General features: G+C 36.7%; 1 protein-coding gene across 5 annotated transcripts in view; it reads left to right on the forward strand.

The window, feature by feature from the left end:
* Positions 1 to 23834, forward strand: part of KCNIP4 (potassium voltage-gated channel interacting protein 4) — a 434674-nt gene that overhangs the window by 301223 nt on the left and 109617 nt on the right. Inside the window, exon 1 of one of the 5 annotated variants that reach the window (XM_068943283.1) lies at positions 3562 to 3612. The exons of the other annotated variants lie outside the window; for them this stretch is intronic. Coding sequence (XP_068799384.1) covers positions 3600 to 3612 — 13 coding nt within the window. The 5' untranslated portion in view covers positions 3562 to 3599. Of the gene's footprint in view, positions 1 to 3561; positions 3613 to 23834 lie in introns of those variants that run through there. 5 annotated transcript variants of the gene reach the window in all.

The raw sequence follows: 23834 nt of genomic DNA on the forward strand, positions 1-23834 counted from the left end.
ATCTGTATCTACAGAATACGGTCTCACTATGACCTCTGCATCTTTACTGTTCAAGAGATTTATTAAAAAGCTAGCATGAAACAGCTCATGTAGCACTTTTTCAAGATTAGTTTTACTTGTGGCTGTTATAGCTGTAATCCATTTTGAAAAAAAAACAAAAACATTCTACAACCTTAGGAGAACGAAAATTGTAGTAATTTGCCAAACCAGATAGTCCTAGGAATATCATCATTTCTTCATTGCTGAAATTCCACTAAATTTACTGAAACATTTTGGATGTGTGCATCTGAGTGGGAAAACTTATGATACACTCTTTTTTTTGACAGTCTAGTAATAATAGCAAAGTTAAAATGTTGACATTTTGTTGCTTTTGTTTTGCCAGTGAACACCCAAAGATACTAAGAATAAAAGCTTTGTCATAGTAGGTGCTATATAAACATAATTAAAAATACTTCTGAGGTCTGATTGTAGTGCACTGGTCCTTTGTTTCTTTGTTTATTTTTTCTCTCTAACTTCCTCAAGGCCCTAAAATGATAGATGTGAAAACCTGGAAGAGGATAAAGTAACTTTTCTGGGATCATAAGTTAGATCAGTGGAAGAAATATAATAATCACAATAATTCAAACTTCAAGCTAAAGCTCAGAAAGATTGTTTGTTTTTTGTTTTTCTTTTTTTTTTTTCCAGTAAAGCAGCATAGCTTCATTTTACAGATCAAAAAACTAAGGTGAGAAGTGAAATGCCTTTTCAAAGTTATCTAGAATTCCGAGGGGACAAATATGAAGAGAATCTGAGTCTTTAGCACGTTTTGACCGCTCTATTCATTAAGCAATCAAAATCTGCCTTGTCTTCATGTATACCCTTTTCCTAAAGGCATATGTTTTTAAACTTAAAAATCAAATATCATTTTTTGTGCGGGAAACTTTTTTTTCCAAAAAATCTGCAAGAGATTTATCAAGCTGTGTACTATATTTTGTGATCTGTAATGTGGACATAAACTTTAATTAAGACCACATTACTAATATGCTCTTGAACTCAGCCTCCTCTTCTGCTAGGTGTACTTCAATAATATTTTTTCCATTTTTTCAACAAATAGCTATTGAAGAGACAACTGAATTTGGGTATGGCCAAGCATTTTTTCCTTGTATCACGCTTCACAGAGCTATACTTCTTCTCCAGGAACAGTCATCTGCACTGTGAAGACAAAGGGGCCTTCTCAAGTATATGGTTCAAATGAATGGTTCAAAGAGGCTACCTACATCTCAAGCCATGGAGGCAAATCCTTTAACTTTTGTCTATGCCTGGAAAGCTTTTGTGCAGCAGGTGGCTAGTTACTGTCTGAAAGTTCTCAGAGTTGGATCTTTCCAACTGTTTTGCTAATAATTATACTAGTATATTGGAGCTAATTGGATTCTGCCCAGCTATTTTGTCAAAATAACTCTCAGAAGTAGAGAGATCAGGGACTTTCAGGGTATTTTCTCAGTCACTAAAGTTCACCGATGAGACAGTTTTGGGGTTTTGACATGTATTGTGAGTTTTCTGGTAAGTCATAAAGATCAAGAGAGATTTGTTTCCATTATGAACACCTTCCCAAGGAGGAGGAGAAATTAACAATTTCTTTCATATCCGCTGTTAGCAGCGGCCTCCTGGAACTAGGGACTAAAGCCATATTTGCTTTCCTTTCTCAAAATATTGAGGCAGCTGTGACAAAGCAGCTAGCACGTCATCTGCAGTTTCTTAGATCCTTTTCCATTCTTGTTTTATTGTGATTTGTTGTGCTCTTCCTTTAAGTCAGATTAGTTTATATGGGTAAATAAAACTCAAGTTTACTAGTCTATTTGGCTTTATCTGAAGTTTTCAGTATCACTGACCACACCTTTTTGGCATATTGAAGTTAGAGAAAATAATCTCATATTTTGGGCTGCTGCTTTTTTCCACCCCCTCTGCGTGATTTCTGACAAATGATGCTGTCCCACGAGGCGCTCTGTCCCTCTGCATCCACCTGTGGGACAGGCTGCTCCGCCAAGAAGTTAGCGTCCTGCCAGCAGCCCTCTCAAATGATGTGTTTGCTTTATCAAACAGAAAAGTGCTGGGATGAAATTAAATGCATCTCATCTAAGATAGCCTTGAGCTAATGCTACTGCATTGCGAGAGAGTCATGACAGCATTTCAGAAGTGCCTTCTCAAAAAAAAAATCTTATTCCATCTTTTTGTTTTAATAAAAGTTACTGTTTCAATTGACTATGCACTGATCATAATACCTATGCAGAAATATTAACCAAAGATGTAGTCTCAGAAAACATTGTTATTGAATTGATTACTGAACCAAATCAAAGCCTCTAACAGATGTATAATTATTTTTTTTCTTATTCTTGTGAGAAAGATACCTGTCACTTCCTTACAAAGCTGCAAGCCCTCTCTACCAAGTCTATTTGTTTTGTAAATCTTGTATTTCTTGCTGTTAAGATATTGTCCAATCTGCTTCAAAGGCTCCCTGGTTAATCAGACAATTTCTTTTTGCAACCGCTTTTTTAAAGTATGTAAATTATGCAATATATCAGGAAGAAGCTATTCTTTTCTAACATGAAATTATTTGATTTTGCAAGATGCACGCTGCAGCCTGCATAACAAATTTTAGGGGAAAAACAAAGTTTAGTTAGGAAATAGGACTCATAGATAAAGTTTAATGATTAAAAATAAGCAGTACAATTTGTACTGTTTTATAGAACGTTAACAAATGATCAGCATTCTAACAATTAAATGATCATTCAAGAGATAGCTGATGCACTTCTGCATTGCCATTTAAATCTTTAATACCATGCAGGAAGGTACTAGGTAGAAGGCACTAGGATTATCATTTATTTCATGTTTGTCCATGCTTTGAGATATACCTTAGATTTGGGGGGCAAGCTTACAAATTAAAAAACTTCCATTGATAATCAAGGCTAATTCACAATGCTTATAATCATGCAATAAAGCAACTAATATACTGTAGGAGGGATATATCACAGGAACATGGGGTTGGCTTGTGTGCGTTTTGGGGTTTTTTGGGTGGGGGGAATTGTTTGTTTGTTTTTAAATTAGTACAAATGCTAGGCTCAGTCCTTAACTACACTGGGTGAAAACATGAATTTAGTAGAAATAATAGCAAAGTTACTATTGATGTCATTGCCATCAAGAATTCACCCACTTTCTGAAGAAAGTCTTGGAAGATATTCAGAAAGATGAAATAAATACAGAAACAAATGCTGTCATTAATTGATTACTCATACTTTTTTTGAAAACATTAATTTAACTTTGGCCTTCCCTATCTTGTCTCATATAACCTAAGTTTTATCTTCTTAGGCTTATTATCTTAGTGCTCTCTTCAGTTTTGAGGAAACTAAGCAGATAAGTAATAAAGCTCTAAATGAGGTGTTCATAGTGAGAATGGGGAAATAGCCTTTTAGCCAAAAGCCACGTCTGGAAGCTTTGATTACGCTGAAGAACAGCATGTCAAACATGCGATGTTTGTTTGTTCCACCTGCTTTTAAAACAGCTCTGCTGACAGTGATCCTGCTTCTGTGACTCTGTAGCTCAGCCTGGAACTTATCACAACGAGGATGAGCCGCACGGGTAGGATGTGTCTGCGATGGGGCTGGAAATGATTTATTCTTTATGAATGTGTACATCTTGGCTTACTGCAAAACACCAATCAATTCTCTTGGAGCAAAGGAATTTAATAATATAATGCAGCTAAACAGCTGCAAATTTTTTCAAATATAATTTGTTAATCCCCGTGATTTTTCTGTTGATAAAATATATTACTCTTTCTCATGCATGTTTCATTCATTAGTAATGGATTTTAATATAGAAGATGCAATGTGATTGTACAGGATTAATATATAATTACAACTGTATTCATTTTTCTTGAGCTCTTTCACTGTCTTACTCAGTAGAAAAAACTATTTAAGATTATATTATTCTTTGGGAGAATAATCGATATTATGCAGCAGCAGGAAAGCCTATAATTGGCTCTGTAGGGGGACGCAGTTGCTGTAACAGCTGGAGGTTAATGCACTCTGATGTATGTGAATTAATAACGTATGAACGTGGGTTATAGATATAATAGTAGCAAGAATCTGAAGAAGTAGAAAAGATTATTTGGAACTTTGCACAGTCCCAAATCAGTTCAGTATTTGTACGGTGGGTGGCCAGGGTAGGATTTTTCTCCAAAACACTGTGATCAAGTTTCTGTTCTACATTTGTTCAAATAATGCCTCATAGCATTTAAGACAGTCTGGCAGTATGCTTTCTACAGTCACATGGAGAGGGGGACCCCAAAACATTACAATTAATAATCTTTCCTACTATTTTGATCATGCTGGATTCTGTGCATAAATAACTGCACTAAGGAAGAGAAATAACAGCTTAAAACACACAATGGGGCACACCACATGTGCTTGTAGATTGAATCATGATAACTCAAAATTCCAGTTGATTAGACAATTGTCTCGTGAATGTGCTTTTGTATGTATGAGCAGCTGTGCCCAGACCTCTGCAAGAGTGCTGTTGGTTCAAAGTCAGAGGCTTTTCATTACTATAAAGTTGGACTGCAGAGAAGAAGGCGGAGAGACTATGTCAACATTAGCAAGTAATGCTGTCACAAATGACTTGGTAGATTTAAACGTCTGCAGCCTCTGTCTTTACACTATGTGCAGTTCAGGGATTTTTACTTCCAAGTTAATATAGCCCATTTCCCTGGACTGTACAGCCCCACCCATGCATGGTTTAAAGTGGACCCACGGACCAATCACTGTTTTGGATTCTTATGTCCTCCTTAGAGAGTGCATCATGTTTGGTGTATACCTGGAGCAGAGCTTCCAGGTGGAGTTGACTACTGAAGAAATCCAGTTCACACATATCAAAATTACTGTATGTTTCTAGCTATCACATAGTAAATGGGAATTATCATGGAATTTCTTTCAAAACTGCACTTTTGCTCCAAAACAAATTGCTGATTTGTATGTAGTTAAAGTTAAACCTTTGTGCACCCTGAGGCTGATGTGCCAGAAGTCTACTTCTGCATTAATAGATTATGTCTAAACCATAAAGTTATAGTTTATGTTTTAGAGACAGTAAGTAGCTGGTTATGGTTGTAAAGGTAAGAAAGCACTACCAACTAAAAAATTCAATGTGTTTGTGTACATATGTCAGTGTATATCCATACATACCTTCTTAAAGGCAAATATGCTCCAATGACCGTGACCTTTTTCAGGGTTTCTAAGACTTCTCCTGCATCTTCAGTGCTCCTTGCCTTTCCTCCTCTGAAAGGAGATAAAGCAGAACTGGTAAATGTAAAGAGAAGGGCAGCACAAGAACGTTTGAATGCACTGAACAGCTTCCATTTCAGGCTCGATCAAGGAGAATGTATTTTACATCCTGAAAAAGAGTCAGCTGAGAGGGATTTGTTAGAGGTCTGTAGGATCATGATTGCTTTGGAGAAGGTAAAAAGGAAACAATTTCTTGGGGACATCAAATATGATTTTCATGTATAAAAGAAAAACAAAGAAGTGGTTCTGGACAGAATATATAATTGTGTGACGATAACATGTGAGTATTATGTTGCATATGTAGTGGATAACAGCCGCCTTAAATATAACTTTTTCAACTTCTCCCACAAGAGAAGAAAGTTATAGTGGCTTTAGGAAGTGCATTTCCACTTAGGGCACTGATGCGTCTTTACTGGTGTTGTGTTACACTGCTGCACCCAAGCTGATTCAGTTCGAGGAAGGACTGTGATCTGAACTTCCATGCACAAATTAGGTAGATGTTTCAGTGGAAGAATATATGCTGTTGTACTAGATTTATATGTATTTTTGCTCTCTAATTCTTATAAAATCTAAGGAGTCTGAAAGCAATACATAGTTGTTTGGTGCAGGTGTGATTTTTTTAAATTACTTTGGTAAATAGTAATACAGTACTTATTAGGAGATTTCAACCATTTTTTAACCAAAGTTTAAGATCACAGATGATTTATGTGCTAATCTTATGTTTGCCAGCTGTGTATGGATTGTCAGCAGCTGATTTATGATTAAAGAAAAATTGAAAGGGAGCAAGAGATAGGAAAGAGAAAGACAGGATAAATAAGTGAATACAGTCCTCAGGAATTTACAAGATATTCCAAATTCTACACTTGCCTGAAATTGGAAAAATTGAATGACGGGGGGAAAAAAGCAAACAGCAGAAAAGACACTAATTGAAGGATGCAGCTGCACAAAGGGATTCTTTTAAAATTATGTAAAACTTATATCCCCATGTATGTATATACATTTGCTGAGATGAAATCTGGCATGTTACATGGGCAGGCAGTTGACTTTTGCCTGTTTTGGCCCACTTGTAATAACAGATTTTGAATATTTAATAGTAAAATGAAATCAGGTGTGTTGCCACAGCGAGCAACACAGTCTTCATACAGCTAGGCCAAGGCAAAGGGTTGGTGTGTGTTTGTTTGTTTTTTTTAAGGCAGGAGGCTAAAAATCCCTCTGCTGTGATAATACCAAAGCAGCAGCATAAAACGAGCAGTAGGACAACCAAGGCATGTCTTGTCTTCTGAATTCCAAAATCAACAAGAGGGGGTAGCACTGTAAAAAAATATATATATTCAAATCATATGAAAAACTGTAATAGCTAGTATCCTTTCAAAGGACATAATTTAGTATATGTATGGAAGCATACGGACTAGCTCAACCTTTCTGTTGTTGCATAATTCAGCAAAGCAATGGGAACGGTGCTAGAATGAAAGCTCCCCTAGGGACGGAGATGGACAGAAGTGCTGAATGCTGGAAAACGCCATGCAATAAGAGAAGAATTGTGGAAAATAAGCTATCTACAGTTTCTTATATTCTATGCAGAACGGATTATTCTCCATTCTGGTGATGTTAAGTATTCTTATTGTTATTGATAAAACCCACACATTTACAATTCTACCAGCTAAAAAAGCTGTTTCTAGTTCAAGCCCACCAATAGTTTGAATCCCTTTCTATATATTGTAGGCTCAACTTCTGGGATTTGAAGAGTTCAGTTTTAAATATATACGTCCTCTGCAGGTAGCTTCTGTTTGTATACAGAGAACAACTGTACTGAACCAAATGGAGGGTTGCATGTCACAAAGTGCACTCTTTGGCAGCTTGACATTTGGTAAACACCAAATTAAGAGATGTTTGGAAATCTCACCATTAATACCAGGAATGTTTTGCTTTGCCATTATAATTACTAGCTGTATTTATATCACAGCAGGCACAAAAGATGTATCTGAATAAATGTCTGATTTAAGACTTCTCAGAGGTAGTTCATCCAGTTAGGATTCAAAACAGTAGCCTGCTTTATAACGATGATCCCTTGTGCAGCAGCTTAGCAGTGAGATACAGGATTGTGGAACTAAAAAGATTAAGCAAGATGTAGCCTGGAAAAAAGACTACTTCTCACTAGGCTGAAGTCCTAGGTTTCTCTTATTCTTTATTGCTTGCTATACCTTTTCCATGTAAGAGTATCCAGATGGAAGGAAAAAGGAGGATCTGAAACAATCTGAAACACAGGCCAGAGAACCCAAAATTTGGCAAATGTCAAGTCCTGCACTTGGCTTGTCGCAAACATAATAAATATAGCATGATTAATCAAGGTAACAGTTTGAGTACACTTTTGTATAATCAAAATAGAAGATTCTTAATGTGTTATTCAATATTCTAAACAATTAAGGCTTTGAAGAAATATTAACTTTATGCACTCATTATATTATTCTGTCATTAATTGTGTAGAACAACTAAATTGATTATTCTCAAAAGTTATATAACTAATGAATCAAATTCAGTATCTATTGCGTTCGAACACTATAAGAAAAGAATAATCTCTTTATTTTACATTTTTCTCCATTTACTTTAATCACTTACTGATTTGATAATCTGTTTAATATGATCAAACATATGGACCAAAATCTTTTAAGTTACAAACAACAAACCTTTTGTCTTTTTGTTTAATTCCTGTAGGCAGCAATGGGTTGAGTTAATTAAAAGGGCAAAATTATGATTAAGATAAAAAAAAAAAAACTCAACAAGAAAAACTGGAAGTGGCATTAGATATTGGTGATGGATCTGTAAGTGTTAGCAGGTAGATGTGGATGACAAAATAGAAATAACTTAATTGCTGTTACTGTTGGGAACTGAATTCTTATTATTATTTTTCTTTCTCTTTAAAGCTTTCAATGTAATTTTTAAGATATGCAGAAAATATCTATCAAGTTAATGTCACAGGTGGTAAGACTTGTTATTCTTGTCCTCCTCTCCATGCCCTCCCAAATAATCCTGGTATTGAACTTAAGAGGAATGAAACTCGGCTTTACTCTTTTCCAAAACCATTAGCACCACGCTTTAGTTCCACCTCCTTCTGTTCCATCAGTGCCACCTACTGCTCATGCTCAGAACCATATAGTGGGTAGTGAATACAGAAAATTTCTTCTGGTAGCTTTGTGTGTATGTTCAAGTTTCATTATCTTCAGTACATCTTGAGGACATGCTGCTTCAGTGCTGTCCTGGAGAAAGATGATGTCTTGAAGCAGAGCTTTTCTCATTAGCTCAGTGTAATGAAGAATATTAAATATTATAATCTAAAAAAAGCTGTGAACCTTTAGGATAACGTGCTGTTAACATACTCCATAATTTCATTTATCTAATGTAATACTAAATCAGTGGGGACAAGGACTACATCGAGCACATATTAATCAATGTTGGTATAACCTCCCTTTGCAGTTCTACTATTAAGGCCCCAGCAATATCACACAACGAACCGTCAGAAATCTGAAGCACTGAAGACTGTAGTCATTTAGTCAGACTGTTTAAAATAATACAGATCATAAAATGAACTAAAAACCCAAAGAAATATTTTCTAATATGAGAAATAGAGTGACTTTTGTCATCCAGTATTTTTTTTGTCTGCTATCTGAAGTACCTGAGAATTATCGTGTATTAGCTGATAGGATTTATCATCCTGAATTAAGGAAACCACTGGCAAGGAATGGGCAGTGGTATGTTCTTTTTGCGCCATTTACTGCCGGTGGCTTCCAATAAGCTATATTTCAGCATTTACACCAAGACTGTGTTAACATAAATGAGATTGAGTGCACCAGATTGAGTCATGGTGCCTGTTAGTGTTCTTGAGCTTGTGTAACTATAATTTGTGCTACCTTTTAAAATGCTGACAAAGACACTAATTCATATGGATAGGTGCTCCTTTTAGTATCAATAGAAATCTGCTACTTTTGTATTTCATGCTTGAAATCTGCAAAGATTAAAAAAATATAATCAAAGTACAGAGTGCAATGTGTCACCAGAGACTTGTTTTTTTTGAAGGAATCTTCATATATTTTGGTTTATACTTCATTTTCACTTGGAAAAGGGGAAACAAGTTTTGAGAGAATAGGTTGAACAGACTATGAAAAAGCATCTGTTTCAAAACACAGGATAATGGTAACACTTGCTCATTTTATTAATAGTCCCTGGAAAGCGAGCCTAGTCTTCAGGTAGCATAAACCTGAATGATTTTGATCCCAGAAATCTTCCGGTGATGTTCTTTACTTTCACGATAGCTGCAAACGTTTTCCTCTGTGAGTGTTGTATGTCTTGACGCTGTTGCCTTCAACTGCGTGCTGCTCTCAGCTCGCTTGTATAGTATTGTTTATTGCCTTTACTGAGTGGTAGCATTAGAGGGAGTGTATTTCTGCTGTTATATTGAATGAGGCTGTTATGCTGTATATAAATTATTTAACCAAAAATCTGCAATGCTGAAGTCATACAATCGTCCTGCATTTTCCCTTTTCCTTCTTATAAGCGCATTACTTCTTTTGTTTATTATTTTTGCATTCTGTATCTCCTTGTCTCCCTTTTCCTCTCTGTCATCTGTTACTAACTGCCTGATTCACTTTCCGCATATATTAACAGCACAATTGCAAATATAAAGCTAGTATTTCCTAGTTTGTGTTTAATGCTGGAAACAGTGTTGTCTCAGTCAAACCATTGGATAAAATATCATTATGGTATTTGTATGCAAGAATAAAAGAAATAAGAATTAAAGTTCTCTCTTGCTTATTGGTATTCTTAGTGATTATGAGCAGAAACACTGATCTCTGCACTCAGAATAGGATTCAACACAACAGCTGGCTATGTACAAAAGCAGCTCTCCTTAATAGCAGGTGGCAGTCATGATCAAAACTAATTTGCAGTTGCAGTACTTTACTATCAGAATTTACAAACTGGAAGTGGCATAATATTATGACACAATTGTATTGCAAATACCCTGGTGGAGATTGAGATGTACAGATTAAGATATAAAACCACACTTTATTTTTACTTACTTTATTAAATTGAAATAAACTAGACCAGGATGAACCTTTTTAGAATTTCATAGCTTCATTAAGGAGATTCCAGCTTCCAAGTAAAGACAAAGCCTTACTTTCTTCTGCTTCGTATAGAAATTTTTCATTTGAAGAACAATTTTCAGGCTCTGTGCCTCCTCTTTATAAAGCTCTGGACACAAACCAAAGCAGTGATGGATAAGAGCTCCACTTCTGAGAAACAGTTTTTTGTCTAGCTTTTTAGACACATTAAATCTTTTTTTATTGCAAAAACACCTTAAAAAGGAAAAAAGCCCTTAAAATTATGGGAGGGTCAATATTTTTCTCTCCTGGCAGATAGTAAATTCTAAAGTAGGAGTTTATTCAGAAGAAAAATGGCATTGCTTTCTGTTTGAGTTGGGGGGATAACTTTCTTTATAAAGGTAGATCTTGACATTCACTAATGGCTTTAAGGGTTTCAGCCTGCACTGCTTATTTTGCCTGTACTGCCTTGGTATGGCCTTTCTGTCATGCAGAAGGCAAATTATAGCTTGATCTAGGATCCTGAGTACAAAATGCTGATTTTATCATATCCAGACGTCTTGTTGGAGAGCTACATTTATTCTGCACCTTCTTGAAATGCACAGGTTTTCACGTAGGAGGTCCTGACTAGTTTTTAGCACTGTGACAAGACTCATTACTTGATAGCCATTTGAGTGGGCTTTTACGACTATGACCGTCTCGGTTCTTGGTGAGGATGAGCTCCTTTCCTTCCTCCTAAGCTATGCCACTTCCATAAAGATAAAGTGACACCGGGCTGATTTTGCCTCCATAACAAGATTAAGTGCAGGCTACCCAGAACAGAGGAAATTACCCTTCCATCAATCTTCCCAACTTCATCACATTCCAAAGTGAAAATACGTCATAACCACACATATTTACTAACAAGTTCTGACAGCTAAATACTCTACTTGTACTGATCATTTAGTATGAAAAGGAAGGGAGGTTCCGTGTTCTTCCATACTGAAGTGGCTAAGATATTATATTTTAGAAATATGTCCTACAGTAGAAATTCATGTCCTAAAATCAGAGGTTACTCCTTCAGACTTATGTCAAATCTGGTGATTGGCCACTTTTAGAAAGCTAAGAAAGGCTTTTCAAAATGTAAGACATATCTAAGCATTGGGCCCATTTTACAAATAGCTGTTATTCTGATAATTAGCTGAAAGATGCTTCAATGTATTTTTTTTTTTATCTGTTGTATATACATTACTGATAAAAGCAACAGTGATTACTAGGCAGGGTCTTAGGTAAAAGCCTATATTTTACTTTTATTTTGGATTGGTTGTTTGGATAGCAGAGGGGAATAAGGCAATCATTCAATAATGCAAAAACAAACAAAAGAAACCTTTACTCTCTTAAATGAATTCTCTCCCTATTTTTAATGTATGCATGTTTGTTAATGTATGTGTGTGTCACATACATAACTAGAGTTTAATTAGACTGATTAAGTAAGTCTTAGATTTGGGGGCTTGGTGGGCTAGTTATCTGGAGCAGAAATCAGAATTGGCTCAACTTGGAAGCAAGGGGTACGAATTTGAATTTTTTTGATTTAAGACTCATCTGCACTGCAGCTGTGTAAAAATGAGTATTAACTATATCAAATGAGCGATGTACCTCAGCTACGTAAAAATGAGTACTGACTGTATAAAGTGAGCGTTGTACCTCACCAGTACTTAGAGTGATTCTAGAATGATGAACACCACCCTCCTTTTCTAAAATAAAAGTAGGATCACCAAATATGATAAAGTTGTGTGTTTGTCCTTAGTTTGAGCTAATTCTCCAGAGATTTTCACAGCTGAATTACTTGACTTTGATTTTCTGTTTCACTTTTGTCATATTTTTCTTTTCCTTTCCTTCAGTCTAATTTTATAAGGAAGCATAACTGGCTTGTCTTGCTAGGCAGCAAAAGTGAACAGGAGAATGAGACGAAGCACAAGCAGAACTGTTGTGCCATCTGGTCAGTTTGGTGTGTCCACAGTTATGCAGAATGGAAAACCAGAGTGCTGGTTTTTTTTCATTTTTCATTTTTTTTCTGTTAGCAGAAAAAGCCTTTAATTGGGTCAATCATGATCTGCTAACAGACGAAAGTACACTGGTGTAGGCTGGGGGAGGTGGAAGGAAGAAGCTGCTGATCAGCCAGCATAATGAAGATTTTACTTCCATAGACTTGAAAAGCAGATTGGTACAGGCTGTTCATTTTAAATGGATTTGCAGCTGGAGCAGGAGGAAATTAAAGAGTTTTAGCAGATGCAGAAAGTCCCAGTTCTATAGTGTACTGCAGGCACGACTAAAACTACCAAAGCTGCAAGGCAGAGGCTATTATCAGTTCAAGAGCAAAATGTAAACAACAGATAAAAGATGGCAGACTGGTGAAAGTGCCATAATATTTTATGGACCTAAGTTCTTGAGACTTTTCAGTGCAATAACAATATAAATCTTGTTTGGCATTTATTCTGCGATTGGGTAACATTCCAAAAAATAAAAATGTATTAAGTTCCATCTGTCATAGTGTGTGCAAATGGATTGCCAGTGATGCTCAAAGGGTATTTTGTGTTCCTCTTACACAGATAGTTGTTGGTTACTATGGCTTAGATCTCTGTTCTCAGAAACAGGCCTTCACTGCATATTTCTGTGCAGATTAGCCTTTACTATGAAGTAGAAAATCTTTTCCTTGACCCTTCTATTAAATTTATCAGTAGTCCATGTGGAATCTTTGATACGTTAGAACATGCATTGTTTTTTGAATTTTTATGTTTTTAATGAAATGATAGAAAATAAAGGTGGATGAGCACTTGAAAGTGTTTCTCACCCTGCTTTCTCTGCCCCTTGTCTTTATTCTCATTGTACCTTCCACCACTCCTGAAGCCACTCACAGTCCATCCCACTGCCATATTCCTCACCTCTGTCTTGTCTTTGGGCTTGCTGTTGTCTTCTCCTTCTGACCTCTTCCCAGAATTGCCGTTGTCTCCCTTTCTGCCCAGCTTTTAGGTCACTGCTCTCTACTTCTGCCTTTCTTCCCTTTCATTTGCTAGGCTCAGCCTGGATCTTTGCCACTGTCTCCTTGCTCCCCATTTTAAGATGCCAGCACCTTTTTGTTCTTCCTTACTGCTACATCTGGCACCTGCCATGTGGAGCCAAGGTGATTTTCTGTGCTAATGGCAAAGCTGCTGCCTGTCAGCTGCAGCCCCAGGGAGCAGCAAGGGCCGAGGGCTGGGGGCCAGGAGTTATGGCAGGCAGCCGGTGGCAGTGGCCTCGCTGGCAGGGCTCAGTCCTGTGGGACCTGAGCGAGGCTGGTGACAGGACTCTGTTTCAGCTAAGAGTTCAGGTGGCCAGAAAGGCTCGTGGGGACAAGGCAGGGAAACCAAGTCTGCAAGTCAGGGTCGGTGTGCAGAGCAAGGGGGCATGGCCCAGCGCCAGGGAGCAAGGCAAGGGCAGGAGCCCCTGTGCAAACGCTCTGGGGGCAGGGGAGGCACTGCAGCCCCTGCCACATACATCCTTGAATCAGAGGTTTGAATTAAGGACCACATTCAAAGTTTTCTTCAAGAGATTTTCAAATTTTCTGTTTGCTAGGAAATAGTGATTGAATGTTGAATCTTTTTTTTTTTTTTTTTACAAGTTAAAAAAAAATGTATTTTAGCATAGGTAGATACATTTTTAATGTATGTTCTTCCTGAACATCTAAAAGCAGGTTTTAGATGCTAGATACGTACTTACTACTGTCACTCTACATGTTTAACATGTAGTTCCATTGGTACTTACATTAAATAAATTATTACTTATAAACATCTTAGATGGTTTTAGTTGAAGTTCAGCAATACAGAAAGAGATATAAAAGATCTAGAGAGGTTACCAAGTTCCTCCCTGCCTAGGAGTCAAAATTCAGGATGCATCAGTATTTTGGGTTTTTTTCTAACTCTTATGTCTGACAGACTTTATAGCTGGTTAACATATATTTCTTTGTTATTTTTTAAGCGAAGACAAAATCTACACAGTCTTTCCCTCATTCATCAGCCTAAGGATGATGTTTTAAAACTTTTAGATTCTCATTACTGCAGTATAATGTTTTTATTTCAGCAAAGGATATTACTAATTTTTTCCAACAGCAAAAGGCTATTTTAACCAAGTAGGTCTTCAAAACACAAAAATCTTGCGTCTTCTAACAGAAATTACTGTCTTTGTCAGTGAAATATAGAAATATAGATTGCTTATCAGCACTCTTCCCACTCTAACGAATTGTTCTGGAGAGTGGTCTTATGTATAAGAGCAGTTTCTGTTTAAAGACTGACTTTTAAGTGTTAAAATTCAAGTACTTGCACAGAAATGATTAAAACTTACTGGTTCGTAGCAAACGCTTTTCCAAATACTCCTGTATGTACTGGGGTTGGGAAGAAATTATTGCACGTGCTAAACCATTTAACTATTTTTGAGCTTTTTCTCCATCTGTACCAGAAGAGCTTTATGGTCCTTAAGTCATTAATACTGTTAAGAAGCTTCTTTGGGGCTTAGAAATTCCCGTACTTTGCTAAAATGGGAGCTTCATTTCAATTGATAAGGCAGCACGTATTGCTTCACCTTTACTGTAGTTCCAACAGTTAAAAATAAACAACCGTGTAGCAGGGAAGGAGCAAGACAGCCATTGTGTTTTCTTAGCTTGAGACTCAGAGCTGGTATCATGTGTCTGTTTTGGTATACTAGAAAGTATAATTCATTAGCAGGGATGCACTTTAATTCATCAGCAGAATTTACCAGTTGGCTAAACACCATATGATGTAAATATAACTCCTCCCTACAGCCAAAGTCTAATTGGGAAACTTTAAGGAATATTATTCAGAGGTACTAGTTCTATAACTATGTCCTGTGTACATAAACTAAGTAACGTAAATAAGAATTTATCATAAAACAGACAAAAAATACAAAGCCACACTAAACAGTGGTGTTTGCTGTGCATGTATATGGACTGTATGTCTTGAATCCCACATGCTAGGGAGTACTGTCACTGCTTGGGTAATGGCAAGTCTTGTCTTTGTCTTGCAAAATCTGTGGCTAGCCATGTTGGTTAAAGCCTGTTCAGGATTTGTTTCCGAGCTTGCCTGGTCTTACGTCACCAGAGTCGGGCTCTCGTCCTCGGTCTGAGCATGCGCAGGATTACTAGCTGTGGAACACCTGCGGCTACGAGATGAGCACTCTTGTCTGCAAAGCATCTTGCGGGCAAAGGCTGTGGCAGTCCTTCATTTATTTATTTATTGTCAAATTATTTTTCTTCTGGCTTAACAGTCTGTGAAAGCTCCCATACTATCTCTGTGACTAGCTCCCAGACAAGCACCGAAGCCAGTGCAGGAGAAGGGACAACTTACTAGAAACTGTAGGACAGGGCAACAAGCTGTCAGACCTACTCAGGCTGCCAAGGAACAGCAGCCTAATTATCCTCCAGTGTATCACAGAGTTGCTTCAGTGAAAGGCAGTGTCCATTACTGTCACTAGTAACAAAGCTTTCCAAGATTAAGTCTGGAAATGAACATTACCAAAACAAATAGTTGCAGTGAGGGAATGGGCTGAAATCTGGGCACAGTCTTAGGGTACCTCAACTGGAATGTAAAGCCCTAAAAACTAGGGGCATACATAGGGGTCTAACACTGATGGGAAAGAGAGGGATTGGGGTTTTTTTGCTCTTGTGTAATAAACAAGACAAAATGTTACTTAATGTTATTCTAGTGAGAGAATCATATTAATGAAATACTAAGTCTGTGGCTGGCAATCTCATCATTTGATCCTGCTCATGACTAATTGAGTTCCAACTAAAAACTAGTTAGTACCTAATTTCTGTATAACTGTATTGCCTACTAGAAGTGAGTTCAGAGAAGAGCAGCATTATTAGGAAGCTAGCGAAATTAGTACTGAGAAGATTAGAGAAATTAAAATGCATAACCTGATCCACAGATGATTAATGGAGGAAATGGTTCCTGAAGTATCTGAGGTATTAACAGCAACAAACAAATTCTGGGCCTTAAAAATGACTGAAAATGTCTCTAGAATCCCCTCTGAACTGTGCTTTGAGATTGCTGGCTTAATGTGGATGAAGATATGCAGGTGTCCTCTTTATGGGGTATGGATATGGCCTGTGGCGTGTCAATAAGCATGTGAAAATGAACTTGTCACAGCGCTGTAAATTTGCTGTGTGTAATGTGCTATCCACTTCTGGGCCATAACCCTGAAGGTAGAGAGTCTGGCACGAACCCTGCAAAGCCAGGACAGAAGAAAAGAGCTGCAGTGGTATTTAACACAACCAAAAGTGATGTCCTTTCAAGTTTTTTTGGAGTTGCCAGATAGTGTGTTTCTGTATTTTGTTGCTTCCCTTATTTCAGTATCTGCATGCCAGAAGAAAACCTCGTGATAGGGTGGTCTGTTAGTCAACACAGAGCTTCCTCGGGGGAGAGCTCAGACCCTTCTGGTTACTTACCTAGGTGGTAACAAAGCACTGTAAGTTCATCTTCTCCTTCAAGGGCTGAAAGACTGCTAGAACAGCAAAACTATTGTAACAGGTAAAGTCTCTCATTTTATGTTGCAGGCATCCTCAAATATCACTGTAGCAATAAACTGTGGTGGAGCTGCAAGCCAAGGCAAATTGCATTAGCAACTGAGAAACAAGGTATCATCAAGTTATGCTGTATCTAGGATCACCTTCCCAAATAGTCTTTTTTTTTTTCTCTCTCTCTTTTTTGAAAGAATTAGCATCCAGGTCACAAAACCTGTAAATTTCCTGAGGAGACAAGCCAAATACAGGGTCTGATGGTGCCCAGTACTGTACTGTCGTTAGTACTCTGCTTCACTTATGCTTTTCTTGAGAGAGGTGTCAGTGAGCACCTTTGGAAGCCTCTGAGATTCGTAATAGAGAGAAACCTCTCAATGAAAAGAAAATATGGTGCTCTTGCCCCACCCAGTAAGGGGATGATATTCATCGATATCATTGTATGTTTGTGCATTTCCCTTTGTTTGTTCTCCCACGATTTCTCTGCACTAAACCCAATCTACTACTTTCTAGGACCCCAGAAACTTTAAAAAAACACATGAACAAAAAAAACCCCTGCCCTCAGCAGCTAGAAGCAAGAAGAGGTCTGGCCCTAAAATGGTTGTTTTCAAGTGTGCTTCAAATTAGATTTAACCCTAAAATTATTGCTCATAAAAATAAATCATATGCAGCTTGTCTTCATATTATAGTGTAGGTAAAACTAAATCACCTGAAAATGGTTCTACTCAAGAAAGGAAGTTCTAAGATGTCATTGGAAGGGATATAAATGATATTTTGTCAATGATAGGTAAAAAATAAACAGTACCATGCTTCAGAAGCTGTTAATAAATCAGACAAACAACAGTTCATAAACAAATGCTATGGAGTAATTCTGAATATTGCATTATTCTGAATGGTTGTCATGTGTTGCAGGTCTGTAGTCAGATCAGTGCATTTCTTATAGAATAACACTTGGAATAAATTTATAACTAAGGTACAGAATCCTGACTACAGAGGTTTTGTCATATTTCTTGAATAAGCTGCAGTTGTGTAATAACGGTTAATTCATCCTAGCTCATCTTTACCAGACAGATATACTTGTATTTTAACAAGTATATCAAATGTAGAAATAAGTCAGCCACTTCAGACTCTGTTTATAATACTTTTCTGTTGCTATGGGAAAAATAACATGCTTCACCTTTTTAGAAGTCAAAATGAAAAATTTGTTGCAGATGTGTTATTTTAAATGAGAGAAAGATAGGTACATCACAAAGAGGGTGGCAGGACAGCGACGTTCTTGAGATTATGTTTAATAATACTTTTTTCTTCAGTTTAGTTGCTAACTCCATGTATTGAGTCATAGAGAGCCAGCCACACCAGTTTTGAAATAAAAGTATTGCACAGGATACCTTCAGGATTTAAAAATAATAGATACTTGATTCTGAAGCTGCAATAGTGAAAATTCCTGTTGATTGCTAGAATGTTAGTTTTTATAACTAACATGGTTCTTTTGTTTTCTCATTCATTATAGCAGTAAACACTCTCTTCCATTAGGAATTCTTTTAGGGTCATCAAACAGCTTCACAGTCCCTAAAAATCTAACTTTTTAGATATATGGAGAAGCATCAATGGATATATTCATAATTTGCTGAACAGAAACGACTGAATATGGACTTGTGAATTCTGCTACTTCGCCCCATCGTTTCTACCAGCTTTATCTGTAGGCCTTCCTACAGTTCCCTACAGATTATATAAGTAAAATGATTGATAAAGATGTCATCTGACTCCATTGTGTATTGACAAAAATAGTGGTGAAAGAAGAAAAAATCAGCTGATCAGAAACCACTGTTACTGTATTCTTTCTAACTGTGAAAAGACTGAAGAACAGGATCATGCAGAAAAAAGCTGAAATTCTCCTATAAGTAGGAAAAGCATATATTAAGTGCACTGTGACCAGGTACTTAGAAGAAGGTGGGTCAAGGATATTTACTTAGATAATACCTTGGGAGAAGGGATGGGAATTACAGATGTACAGGCGAATCATGCCTCAGGCTTGAGCTGTCTTAAAAATATTGCTTGCACTCTCATTTCAGGTAGTTGAATGGCTGGAGAAGCAAGAACCATTTAATTTTAGAGCCAATCTACAGCAAGCTGTGGGGTAACTTTTCTTTCCCTTGTTCTCTGCTAGGCAGTTTAACCCAGTCTGAGCTTTATACTAACGCAGCTGTATTACAGCTAGTAAGGTAGTTCAGTTCTGCTGGCCTCAAATAGTTGCATTACATTACACTGTGGTTCTCCAGTAGGGACATACGTTTATACTCACAAACTTGGTAGTGGCAATTTCTCCTACTGTGAGATCAAGTATGATTTAATATAAAAGGAAAAACAGGACTGTAGGCTGAAGACATAGTGATATAATTTAGAGATAATTTAGTTTGCCAGGCGAGCCAGTGGGCTTTGCAGTAAAACAAATCAAAATTTGATTACTTGCTATTACTAAATGTAATTTAACCTTGTTTAGGAAAGAGATAGCCTCTCTCTAATGCTTTGGTAAAGCTTTGAAAATGAAAATGTTTCTGCTACTCCTGTGGTTGCTCAGTTTAATTTAAAATTCACTTGCACACTAGCTATTTTAAGCATAATTTTGTAATGAGCTATACCAATTAATTTTATAGAAAAATGAAGTCACCTGTAGTTGTTATGTCACTGGAGGGTTTTGATTATGGTTGTCTTGTGGGATTTTTTTCACCTCTTGTCTTCAGAGCAGTAATGGCAGCAGGCCTTTGATTTAGATCAAAGCAAGAACAAAAACTTCTAGGAGCAAGTGAGAGTCAGAAGGTGCAAACAAAGAAAATAGTAGTAAAATCCTATACCATAGCCTAGAATCACACTACAAGAATGGGGAAATCAACTTCAGATGGTTATAGCTGCAACAACCTTTCAGTGTAATTTGCTTTAAAGTACGCGACCAAGCCTTAAAAAGCTTGGATATCATGTTTTCTGCCTTGACTACAAACCGGCGAAATCTTGTGTTGCCTGTACAGGTGTTCAAATTGTTTTCTTTCTCAGCTTATATCCACTTACAGTCGTTAAAGATCTAGGGCACTTAGTGTAAATATTAAAGATGATATATTGAGTCTGACAAATTTTGTCTTAGATAATTACATTCTAAGTAGCTATTCTACCTAGGGAAAGTTTTCCTACGATTTTGGTTGGATAAGTTATTTAGTAGTGTAATTATTGTGCTCTTTAGTGTCTGCAGCACTGTTGAGATGGACAAAGTGATCCCGTATATTGGTCTCTTATTTTTCTAAGCACTTTATGAAGATTACACTATATTCTGTGATTAGCTATAAGAGACCATGCAGGAGGTGTTGCATTCAAAAATATGAATTTTTTTACTCTGAATAATTCTTGAAAGGATTTACATGAATTAAGTTAATTGCTTCTCTAGGTTCCAAAATGTTTTCTACTGGACAAAGTTTTCTTCTGAAGATCTAAGATATAAACTTTTCTGTGTCGAAAATTATAGATTATTGCCTGTGAACATATTTCTTGCTGGCTGGCTAACAGGAGGATTCAACTCATTATGAGCTACAGAATAAACTCAGATCTGGTATCAACAATAACTAGATTATGAGTGTGGCTGACCTGTGCATAGGTGCCTTTTCTGTGTTTATTTGACTTCTTTCTCTTCTGGCTGATTGACATTTCCCTCTGGAAAAGAGAGTGCAGAAAGAAGGGCAGCTAATTAATACCTCCAAATTTTGTTTCTATTTCTAACTCATCAGCAGTTTCCCTTTTCAGCCACGTTTGGGGAAAAAATTCAAATAGATTCTGATGAACTATTACTGCTAGCCAATTAAGAGTGTTTTTTTTCCTTAAATTAGTTATAACACTGGACAGATTTTATCATTTAAAAAAACATAATTCAAGCCAGTTAATGAGAAATATATCCTCACCTTGAAAACTGTATTCAGTTTTGGTAGCCCCATTCTAAAGCAGACAATAGCAAATGCAGACTGTGTGCACAGAAGAGCAATGCAAATGATTACAGGCGTGAGAGATTTTTCCCTGAGGAAAGCCTGATATTGTTTACATGCAGATGTTAAAATGTACTGGAAAAATACTTAATATACATTAAAATACTTAAATGTACTGAAAGTAGTTAGGCATTCCTATTTCTCCATTCTCACGTACAAAATCCAGAAGAAATTGAATAGGGAAGAAGACTTTATAAATTACAGTGTAAACTTCTTGTAAGCACTAAAATAAGAATTGCTATAAATAATAAATTTGCAATGTTAATGCCTTGTGAGTGCTAAAGTAGTAATTGTTATTAATAATAATAAATTCAAAGCCATTAAAAGAAAATACAAACTTTCTAATTTTGCTATGCTAATTACATTGGCAGGTTGTAGTTAAAAGGTAAAAGTTTACTGGAATTAAACTAGATTATCAATGCATATGAAAGATAATACCAGATAATTTTGAAAGAACTGTGTAATGATATAAAATTATAGGGAAATTTTATACCCTAATACACTAACCATTGAATTATTAGTTAGCTATTTTTAGAATTTCAAAATGGTTTATTCCTTAATTACTCAATTCATAGCATCTTACATGTTATTCTCAAGCATTTTGTACTTCTTGTTATGTATTAAATTAGGGAGAATATTGTTTGTTCTGAAATGGCAGATCTCATCTGCTCTTAGTCAGTTCTGACGTTATTAAAATTCTGTTCCCCATAGCTAAGATTTATAAATAATATTTGAGTATTTGTTTCTGTTTCCAAGACGTAGGGAGAAATTTCGCATAGATGTTCTACAGGCACTCAGCAATCAGATTTAGAATTTACTTTGTAGATAATACACTGTCGTATTTAAAGTATCTTTTTATGTTCATTTTGTTCCATATGTAAATCATTCTATTTCAAATGGTTATCATAGCTAGTAATTAATCAGCATTATTCATGGAAAAACTTTGTAGATGGGCTCTGAAATTGGATTGTTCTAGTGAACCCTGCTAATGTGGCAGATCTACACAATCCTGTCCAGAACTCCCTGAAGATTTGTGCTTTAAGGGAGAAAATGCCTCCTGCTCTGCACATAGGGTTCCTCTTGGCTACCTGCCTTGGAGGGAGAAACGCATACTGCCTTTTATGATTTCACCGCTAATCATCGGGGGAGAGGAGGTGGAGGGAAAAGGCCCACGACTGTCATCATCTTCACTCCATCCTTTGAGGAATATGGCAAGTTCTGCCATGTGTCCACAGAGGAGAGGACAGCCTCATGCTCCCGCACAGACTCTCCGTACTTTGTGAAGGGGCAGATCTGCCTAACACTGTATTTGTGTGTGTGTGTGTGTGTGTGTGTGTGTGTGTGTGTGTGTTGCTAATTTGGGAGTACTCCATACTGGAGCATAGCTACTGACATGATTATGCTTTCCTATAGTGCAGCAGCTCAGTAGACCCACAGTCTGACAGTGCCCAAATGCCAGGCAAACAATAAAGGTTCTGCTTCGAATTTCCGTTGTTCAGGAAAATTTCAGGCCACTGGAAGATGTGATGGTTAGCTGTAATAGCTTCCTCATAATGCTAAAACTTTTTTTTTTCTTCTTCTTCCCATACCACCTGTTGAAGAGTGGCAAGAAAGTTTAGGCAATAGCCTTATTGTTAAGTCATCATCAGAACGTACTGCAATGTTTAAAACGAAAGCAGGAATTAAGGAAAAGAAAATGAGCCAGAACAGTGTATGGATTTTATAAGCTGTCAGTCCCTGGTTTTATCATTTCAGGTAAAGGATGATGTTTTCATGAGAATCCTGGAGATGGCATTGATGAAAACTCCCTCTTCTTTGAACAGCTTTTAAAATTTGATTATAGTGCCAACACAGGCACCCCATAAGGACATGTCACAGAAATATTTCTTTTGAAATATTGCTCAAAATAGGAAGAGAGACATAGAAATTACACTAGACTATGAATTTAGGAAGTGATCAGAATACAAGAAGGTACCTTTATATAAGTGAATCTTAAAATCTTTTTCAAGATTGATTTTATTTTCAAATGCTTTGAGGCATGGATTTATTTCTTTTTAATTGAACTACTTCCAGAAGAATTCCCTCCTTTAAATGACACTTGTTTGAATCTCTTGTGTGTTATACTAAAGGAAGCATTTAATACACCACTTATTTTTGCTTTGTATATAATTTAGTTTATTATCCTTATTGCCTTACTTTCCAGAGCTGAGACTCAGAGATTCACAAAGTCTGTCTGTGGGTTCCCTAACTTAGAAAATATCAAATGCAAGTGGAGCTATGATGAAAAAGAGCAGGAAAAGTTTACTCCTTTATTTTCAAAGGAGGTATTCTTGGAAGTCAGTAATCAATTATATTAATTAAATTGAATATTCTTAGATGAGTTTTTTTCCTAAAAAAATTTCTTCTATCAGCCACCTGCAGAGTAGATGGAATTGGCCCCTAAAACTCTTTGGATTAATAATCTTTGCCCGCCTTCCTTTTTTTTTTTTTTTTTTTCCAGGAGGGATCCAGGTCTCTCTCCTTTCATGAGGACAGAAAATAAAACACTCATTACAGACGGTAATGCTTGCTGGGTGGCTTTCAGCATATGGGTTGGCACATTTAGTGATCAAGTAGAAGGACCTCTGCTCCCAAGGGCATTTGGCTATGCTTCATCATTTGAAAGATGGAAGAGACAAATAAATAGGACTAAACCTAAGTGAGAGATGAGAATGAGTTAAGACAAAATGTCAGAGCCTTAAAAGGGGAAGATGATACGGAATAACCAGTAGCTGAAAAGAGGAAACAAAGCTTACTTTCTTCTTTTTAAAAAAAAGAATAGAACTTAAAATGGAATAGTATAGAGCAGAACTTAATATGAAAA

The sequence above is a fragment of the Struthio camelus genome, chromosome 4 (assembly GCF_040807025.1).
Source record: "Struthio camelus isolate bStrCam1 chromosome 4, bStrCam1.hap1, whole genome shotgun sequence".
Lineage (NCBI taxonomy): Eukaryota > Metazoa > Chordata > Aves > Struthioniformes > Struthionidae > Struthio > Struthio camelus.